The sequence below is a fragment of the Argopecten irradians genome, chromosome 15 (genome assembly GCF_041381155.1).
Source record: "Argopecten irradians isolate NY chromosome 15, Ai_NY, whole genome shotgun sequence".
Taxonomy (NCBI): domain Eukaryota; kingdom Metazoa; phylum Mollusca; class Bivalvia; order Pectinida; family Pectinidae; genus Argopecten; species Argopecten irradians.
Window position 1 is genome coordinate 17083125 of NC_091148.1, and position 9538 is coordinate 17092662.

The window sequence follows — 9538 nt, forward strand, 5'->3', positions numbered from 1 at the left end:
CATTATTACATGATCAAGAATATTTGAACCTGGTAAACAATACAATTAAATCTGTAAAAGCACAGTACTGTCTGCCAATATATAATCTTGACTCTATTGATAATATTCAGGATAGCAGCCTACAATTTATAATAAATGATCAACTCTTTCTTGAGACACTTTTAATGGAAATAAGAGGAAGAACAATATCATATTCATCTTTTAAAAAGAAACAAAAGAATTTAAGAGAAAACAATCTGAAAGAAGATATTAGTAAACTTGAAAATCAAACTACTGTTGATATAGATCTAGATGAATTGAATAGAAAAAAGAAGGAATTAGAAGAGATTCGTTTGGAAAAACTTAAAGGTAGTGTAATTCGGTCAAAAGCTTTATGGATAGAGGAAGGGGAAAAGCCTACACAATATTTTTTAAATCTAGAAAGTAGAAATTATTTTTCGTTGTTCGTTCTATTAATTATGGGTACTTAAATGGTCAACTTTCAATCACACAACGTCAGGGCATTATCACCTGTATTCCAAAGCCAAACAAATCAAAATACTTTATTAAAAACTGGCGTCCAATTTCTTTATTAAACATTGTATATAAAATAGCTTCTGGGACAATAGCTAACAGGATTAAAAATATTTTGGGTAAAATTTTGAATTCAGACCAGACAGGTTTTATTTCTGGACGATATTTAGGAGAAAATACAAGATTAATTTATGACATTATGCAATACACTGAGGAATATGATATCCCTGGAATGTTGTTAATAATTGATTTCGAAAAAGCTTTTGACTCCGTTTCCTGGAAATTTATTGATAAAACTCTAATATACTTTAATTTTGGAAATAGTTTAAGAAATTGGATAAAAGTTTTACATCATAATGCTAGCTCTGCAATTAATCAAGGAGGTAATTTGTCTTCATTTTTTAATATTATGCGCGGTTGTCGTCAAGGCGATCCAATCGCTCCTTATATTTTTATCATCTGTGCGGAAGTCTTAGCTATTCGTATTAGAAATAACAGAAACATTGTTGGTATAAATATAGAAAATTGTAGTATTTTAAATTCTCAATATGCTGATGACACTTCTCTAATACTTGATGGATCTGAAAACTCTTTGAAGGCAGCTGTTACAGAATTAAATATTTATGCCAAAATTTCAGGACTTAAAATAAATACAGGAAAATCACAGGTTATTTGGATAGGCAGTAAAAAGTATAGTAATGATACACTTATTCCGAACTTGAACTTACAATGGGGAGTTACTAAATTTACACTTCTTGGTATTGACTTTCATGTTGATCTTCATAAAATACCAAAAATGAACTTTGATAAAAAATTATGTAAACTAAAAAATTTAATACAAACATGGAACAAAAGGAAAATATCTCCTATTGGTAGAGTGTGTATCATAAAATCTCTCTTAATTTCTCAGTTAAATCATCTTTTTATTTCACTTCCAAATCCAGATGAAAATTTTGTAAAACATCTTAACACAGTTCTTTTTAATTTTCTTTGGAATAGCAACTCAGATAAAGTTAAGCGAGATGTAGTTATCCAAAATTATATAGATGGAGGTTTGAAAATGATTCATCTTTCATCGTTTATAGACTCGTTAAAGATAGGGTGGATAAGAAGAATTTTTAGATCAAATGGTAAATGGCAAATGATTCTAAAAACTAAAGTAAACTTTCTTTATCTGGCAAACTGTGGAAGTGAATATCTGAATAAAATTTTTCTAATTGTAAGAATGATTTTTGGAAGGATGTATTTACAGCATGGTTCAAACTAAGAATAAAGGATAATCAATTAGAAGCGGAAAAACACTCTGTTCTTAAGACACCAATTTGGTACAATAAAAACATTACTGTTGGAAATAAAACGATTTTCTACCAATCATGGTTTAGAAAGGGAATTTCAATTATACAAGACCTGTTAAAAAGTGTTTCTCCATGTTCATTCCTAACATATGATGAATTTTGTAATAGTTATGGTGTAATAAGTAATTATCTTCAATATAATGGACTGATATCCAGCATTAAAAAGTATCTGAAGAATATAAATTTACCAAATGAAATACTATTTTATCCAATTATTCCTTTTAGTCTTGAAATTATACTGAAAAACATTTGTGGAGTCCAAGATTTTTATAGAGCACTTGTCAAAAACAATACTGTAATAACTGGTCAAGCTAAATGGGGAACCTCTTTTGACTACGATCAAGAAACATGGAAAATATATATAATATACCCTTCATCTCTACCAATAATACTAAACTTCAGTGGCTTCAGTTCCGAATCTCCCATTATATACTAACAACTAACACTTATCTTTGTAAAATTGGTCTCTCTAATAATCCTTATTGTTTGTTATGTGCTTTAGAAAGGGAGACAATCACTCATCTATTTTGGGAATGCTCTGAAGTTCAGGATTTTTTAGCTAATTTTGAAAGTCTTTTAGATATTCTGTTTATACCATTTGCAATTAATAAAGAAACTATGCTTTTCGGAAAATTTAATCATAACGGAATATATCAAAGAATCGATAATGAAATTGTTCTTTTTATCAAACACTATATTTATAAAACAAGATGTTTACATGGTTCTTTAAATGTGACAGCTTTTTTAAACTGTATTAAAGACTATTATTATGTTCAAAGATATATAGCTTATAAAAAAGGAGAAAAAACTTTTTAAAAATTTACCAAAGACTGGAAAAAATGGATAAAGCTAATAGAACTCGCAAATCCCTGACAGTTGCACATATCTTATATTAAAATAGAATATATATTTATTTGTTGTCATACATACATGTGTCATGCTTGCTTTTGATCAGGATGTTGAGCAGTAATTTTTAATTCAATTGTAACTATCAAATATAGAATGACTATCTAACTCCTTGCCTCCTTCTTCTTTTTTCTTTTCTTTTTTTTTCTTTTTTTCCCCTTCTTTCTTTTTTTTTCTTTTTTTTCCCCTTCTTTCTTTCTTTTTCTTTCTTTACTTTTTTTTTTGTTTTAATCGTGTTTTCATTTAGTTGATTCATTATTCTTCATATAAGAATATATCTACATTTAAATATTATACTTCACGATCTCTCGTTTCTAGTTCATCCCATTATCCCTTCTTTCCTTCCCAATTCTTTGTTCTTTTTTATTTTTTTTCTCTCCCTCCCCTCTCTCTATAAAAAAAATCAAACAATGAAATTATAATGATGAATGAAAGAATGGCAGAGTGAAAGATGTGCATGGAAGATAACTATATCAATAATTCATGAATATGTGATTGATGTAAAACTGATGTATTGTTTGACAAAAAATAAAAAATTACAAAAAAAACAAATAGACTAGACAATGACATTTTAATTATAATAAAATTTAACATATATAAAACAAGATTTCTACATAAAGCTTTAAATCCACATGCACTTATTAATTTAATCTTATGAGCATTATACTTCTCAAATGCATATTGCTTGCAGCAATGATGAAACTGCACATCAGAAATGTAAAAATGAATGGAGGAAATGGGAAAAACTCATGGATTTCCTATATATTTTTTGTATGATTATATACATATACCGGTATATATTATTGCATAATTGTAATATATAAGAGCAGGCATATTCATTTTCTTGATTATTATTGATCTAAAATTCTAACACATACATCTTATCAATTCCAAGCAAAACTCATGTTCACCGAGCATAAATGCCACATTAATGGAAAAATACCAAAGGCTATTTTTAAATATTTTTTTTGTCCTAGCCCAGTCCCTTTCTCTTTGATCTCTGTTCTCTTCCTTTCTTTCTCAATCTATTGTTTACTACTTTATCTATCTTTTCCTTTTCTTGTTTCTTCTAATGTGTATGTATGTGTGTAAAGTTGAGTATGTAAGTGAGGACTTCTGACTATTCTTGTTTGTGAGAATACCAGAATACATGTACGTGAGTAGATGTATGTGCGAGTAGGTGCGTGTATGTGGTGTAAGTGGTATGAATACTGTGTGATGAAAATAAGGATGATCTATATATGATGATGGTGAATAATGATAATGATGATGAATGATGATAATGATATAATAATAAAGATGATGAGGATGATGATGAGCGATTACAGCATTGATGATGGGTGGCCATGATGATGAGGATGAGTGATGAAAATGATGAATTACGGTAAAAATTATGAGTAAATATAAATGATGAAAGGATTTGATTGGTGAAAGTGATGATGAATGGCTATGACTTATGAGAATGATTCTTTTGTGATGAGGATCAATTATGACTGATGAGTATGACCTTTTAAATGTGAATGAAAATCTGGTGAGAATGATAATGATGATAAGAAATAATGTGCATGATTAAAAGGAATATGATAAGCAATTTAAAAATAATTAATTTAACTGTTTTTGTCGGTATATATTACTGCTTTTTAAAAAAATAAAACAATTACAAAAAAAACACAAAAAAACAAACCCCAACATGGCCGACAGACGGTCATGTCACTGGTATTCTCAAAAAGTTACCACGGGATCTTTCTAAATTTTGACATGTAGGTTTCTCTCTAAGTTTTAGTGAGCATATTGCATTTTCAGACAGATGCGGCTTATATAGCGGATAAGCATTTGATGAACCAGAGTTACTTTCCTTTTTTTATCGCCCGCGAAACGCGTTTGCCGGGAATATTATTTTGGGCTCCGTCCGTCCGAGATCCTTTTCTGGGCTATAACTCAAAAATCGTTTAACGCGCCTCCTTGAAACTTTCTGTATACATCAGGCAAGTGCCCTAGTTGTGCCTTTTGCTATTGCGGACCTTCCATTTTTTGGAATTTTTCCCATTATCATGGAAACTTAATAAAAAAAACCCAAGTTACTGTTTCTTTTTGTTTCCAGGGTATATCTCCAAAACCGTTCAACGCAGCTCCATGAAACTCTCTGTATACATCAGACAAATGCCATAGTTGTGCTTTTTGCTATTGCGGACCTTCCATTTTTGGAATATTTTCCGTTACCATGGAAACGCTTAGTCAAAAATACCAAATTACTGTTTCCTTTTGTTTCCGGACTATTACTCTAAAACCGTTCAACGCAGCTCCATGAAACTTTCTGTATATATCAGACCAACGCCCTAATTGTGCCTTTTGCTGTTGCGGACCTTCAATTTTTGGATTTTTTATCTGTTACCATGGAAACTCACTCAAAATAACAAATTACAGTTTCTTTTTGTTACTTGCTGTTATTTTTTTTTACAGTTTTACAATACTCGCATACATTTAAAGTTATGCTTGAATAATTGTTACTTTGACCTTGATGTGTTTTGGTTTTATTCCAACTGCGGGGCGCGGGGGATAATGCCACGCTTTGCGGCTCCTTGTTCACTCACTCAGTGCTGTAAGTCAACTCTGGTTAGATCATATGCGGATAGACAGATAAATAGGTATGTAGTTTCAAGACTTATATCGACAGGTAAGATAAAATATGTTATAGCCGGTGTATGTGCCTATTTCGGATTTAACAATAATTAACTCATCGTTGTTATACCATTAATCTGTGACTACTGTTGACATATGATCTACTAATACTAACCCCCTACATACACACACACAACCATAATCCCAAATGCACCAGTGCATTCTGACGCCCTCAACCCCACTAAAGATGCTCTAGAATGGTATTTTTTACATCAAAAACAGGAGCAGTTAAAAGATTAACACCATTGAAAAGTTTGAACTTCTTATTTTAAATCAAGATGAAAATATTAAAACTAATTAGTTGCGTCCAGATAAATTCCATGCCCTATATGGAATTAAGTACTGATTGCACATACACCAAAAGCAAAATAATTTAATATGTTATATGCATTTTGTGTTAATTAGACACATTTAAACACGACTATACCTCAGATATTGTTCAAATGATCAGATTGGCATCGTTTATGCTCTGTCGGCGGTGGAACATCTTTAACATTATTTTTATTGTGAAAACTCCAAATGTACCAGAAACGTGAGATTTTATGCAAAAGCAGATACCGAACACGATACACTGTGAACGCTCATATTTTGATGCAATCGTTTTTATGCAATAACTCGCGCAATCACCATTACGACTATTTTTACAGTAATTTATCTCAACATTATTTTCATTTATAAATCTTCTTAGATGTACAAGATACTGTCAATTTCATGGAAATCGTTTTTAGTGGATTCGATCTGGAAACCTTTGGATACACACACTAGTATTGTAGTAATTGGTACATGTGCGTAAGTTAATTAAGACAGGTTGTAAACAGAGCTCGTCACGGTAGTATGTATACAGTAGATATTATTAATCATTTATTCAATAAATAGAAAATAACAAATACACAAGAATGAGACAAGAACTGATCATAGGCTGAAGAGGAATTCTTCAGAATGGTCTGACGATCTGAAAAATAAAAACAGATGACACACGATTATTGACTGTCGCATGTGATTAAGTTATATTAACATGCAAAATGTCAACAAAGTCATAGGTTCAGGAAACGATAAAGCTATTATTTAACAAAGACTAATTAAGGTTTAAGACCATTGTGTTGCTATGAAGTTGGGCATCGATCTCTGTAATCTTTAAAACTAGTCTCTGTATAGTATAGGACCGGATTTTTTGTTCTCCTGATTTACATTCATTTTCAGTGTGACATAGTCCTGGGGTGCATGTAATCACAGTGATATTAACCCATGGAATATCGAGGATGGTGATCTTACAACTGTGATATTAACCCATGGACTATTGAGGATGATGCCCTTTTATATATCTTAATCCAATATTAGCTAATCTCAATCCAGATAATGCTTCACTGTGACATAATCAAGAGGTGAGTATTAAGACAGTGATAGTAACCACTGGAGTATCGAGGATGGAATTCTATATACAGTTTAGACGCTGTCACGTGACAACTTTACCTGACTAATGGTCACCATGATGGAAACACCTGCATTGACCGTCCACACAGTGATACCTAGCGAAATGGCCATGGCAGTCATTGCCGCCACAATCAGACTGGGTTACACATCCTAAAACAAAATGGAGGCCGTAAGTATGATCAAACGAAATGATTTTCATTTACGCGCATCAACAACTGACAAAATAATGTAGAAGACCGCAGGATTTCATATGCATTTAACCACTGCCTCCGCTAAAGTTCGAACTCACCGGAAGATTTAGCATTTAGTCGCACTGCTCAAGCGATCGAGTTAAAGAGAAGTTTTCCTATATCAACCACAGGGGTTTGGCTCTGTAGGCATTTTTCTCTCTATAAATATAATACTGTGACAGTATTAGATATATATAGAGAAAAATGTCTACAGAGCCAAACGCCTGTGTATCAACTGAACTAGAATTCGAAAGGGTTAAAAGAAGTATTTAAAGGAACAGTTGTCAAAACAATATAAATAATCAATCTTTAAGGGTTTTTTTAATGTGTTTATAGATAAATTAAATGTATATGTTGACATCTTTCTTAGCCTAATCGCAACATCTGGAAATCTTCGGAAATGAAACATGATAATTTTAATTAAGTTTAATTTCCGAAGATTGCCGAAAATTTCTACGAGATATTGCGATTGGCCGAAATGATTTTCTCTTGACTCTAACTAACTTAGCTTCCATGTATGCAAATATCGTATCCAGTCTTCTTTTGTTCGTGTTTTTTGTTCTCCTTCAATCATGCCCCGGAAGAATGCGAAATCAGATAATCGTAATTATTCGGCAGTGTCCGTGAAAAGGTAAAAAGAAACGGCATTTACCACTTCCGCTGTTGGAGGTTTGGGACTCGCAGTAACAGGCATCGTTATGGCACGTGAGGGCATGGTTGGCTGAACATATCGTCAGACCGTTTGCACAGTCGGAATTGGTTTGACACCCTTCAGAGTGGACACATGCTGAAAGGAGCAGAAAGGAGAACATGATGAATATTTGATGAACAACAACAACAACAACAATCAACAACAAAAACAGCAGCAGCCACAATTAATGCACGGAACAGATGCATGAACAAAGAAACACCGCCACAAAACGATCACCAATCTTTAAACGGTCGCCGGCAGCCGGGATCGAACCCGCGACCCAGGACTTACTGGTCCGCCGCTCTACATACTGACTGACCTAAAGGGAATTCAGCTCCACTTACTTCACAACCCCCTTCGAAGCGAAGCTTAAAGTCGACCCTATCACTATTAACAATTTAAAAACCTCTATTATGAAATGATAATCTGAAAGCTGTCTTTGGGAACAAAGAATTACCAATACTTTTATTATAATATATTGTTTAGAACAAAGGTTTACGGCGCTCAAAAACTAAAAATACTATATATTTTTTGTGCGCGCGTCGTAAACCTGTGTTTAGAACAACACGCGTGTGCCTGCGGTCAAAATCAACGATTTATGTAGTATTTTGAATAGTATTATAAATGACATAGAATATTAATTTTCAAAAGGTTGATGAAACACACAGGAAAGGCTTATAGTTGGGGCTCGTCGCGGTGACGCCTATAAATTACTACAGAATCAAGACTTACCAATGACAGCAGCCAAGATGGCGAAAGCGATCAGAGTCCTCATGATGTTTGGTAGGTATTCTCGTCAACAGAAGTTCCAACAATTAGCGATGTTGTGTTAGTGGCCAGTTTTATAGTGGCCAGTTCAAGGCTTGATAACAAAGTCACGATTCTCAGGTCTTATCTCTTGAACACGTCTGACTAGCGCACGATTTAGGTGGAAAATATCTCGTGATTTAATGACCATTTAGGGTCAGTGGTCAATCTGAGGTAGTCGTTAAACGTAAAAAAGGATCTTACATGAGTGGCTATGTGATATGAAATTTATCAAATTTATCAATAATTTTATATAACACGAGCCTATAGCCTGAAGGCGAGTGGCATATCAGATTATTGAGCGATTATTTCATATCACATAGTCGCGGGTGTAAGATTCTATTTATCACATAAATTTAATTAATTGCGATATAAGTAAAAACGTCATTATAGTGTTATTACATACGTGTCTTACGATATTTATGGCATGGCTTGATGGCCCAGTTATGTAATAATTTCATCTTAAAAGACGACGAATGGCATTTTTCTCTAACAAAACAGGAGCAGACGAATTAGTATTTTTCTTCAGTTGCAAAAGTTACTTAATTTACTACATTACCAATATTTAATAAAACCTTTGAGCTTCTTAGATTATTTCAAGATAAAAATGTTAAAAAGAATTAATTGCGTCCAGAAAAATAGCATTTTTTGTATTAATTACAAATATTTAACATGACGCCAATTAATGTTGACGAGAGTCGTGCTCTGTCGGCGATGAAGCATCTTTAAAAGTTTGTTTGTATACAGATTTTAAGCCTGGGTTATATCGACAAAATGCTTTGAGACAATAAAAAAAAGAAAATATTTACAATATAAATGTTTATTTATTTTAAACAATGAAATTAAGGAAAACTATGGTAATAATAATGATATAACAACAGATTGAAAAGTGCAATTAACAAAAACAATTAAATACCAACATCATA

General features: G+C 32.5%; 1 protein-coding gene across 1 annotated transcript; it reads right to left on the reverse strand.

Moving 5' to 3' along the window:
- Window positions 1-6292: 6292 nt before the first annotated feature.
- LOC138309074 (serine protease inhibitor Cvsi-2-like) lies at window positions 6293-8684 on the reverse strand. The gene is made up of 4 exons (XM_069250206.1): window positions 8538-8684; window positions 7767-7901; window positions 6924-7034; window positions 6293-6405 (listed from the first exon to the last, which is right to left on the reverse strand). Exons 1-3 carry the CDS (start codon window positions 8578-8580, stop codon window positions 6928-6930), a joined length of 285 nt encoding a protein of 94 aa, XP_069106307.1. The 5' UTR covers window positions 8581-8684; the 3' UTR covers window positions 6293-6405; window positions 6924-6927.
- Between the last annotated feature and the right edge of the window lie 854 nt (window positions 8685-9538).

Coding starts and splice junctions, on each gene's coding strand:
- LOC138309074 (XM_069250206.1), bottom strand. CDS start 8,580: ATGAGGACTCTGATCGCTTTCGCCATCTTGGCTGCTGTCATTG. Junction 7,902..8,537: donor CATCTTGGCTGCTGTCATTG/GTAAGTCTTGAT, acceptor TGCTCCTTTCAG/CATGTGTCCACTCTGAAGGG. Junction 7,035..7,766: donor AACCTCCAACAGCGGAAGTG/GTAAATGCCGTT, acceptor ATTTTGTTTTAG/GATGTGTAACCCAGTCTGAT.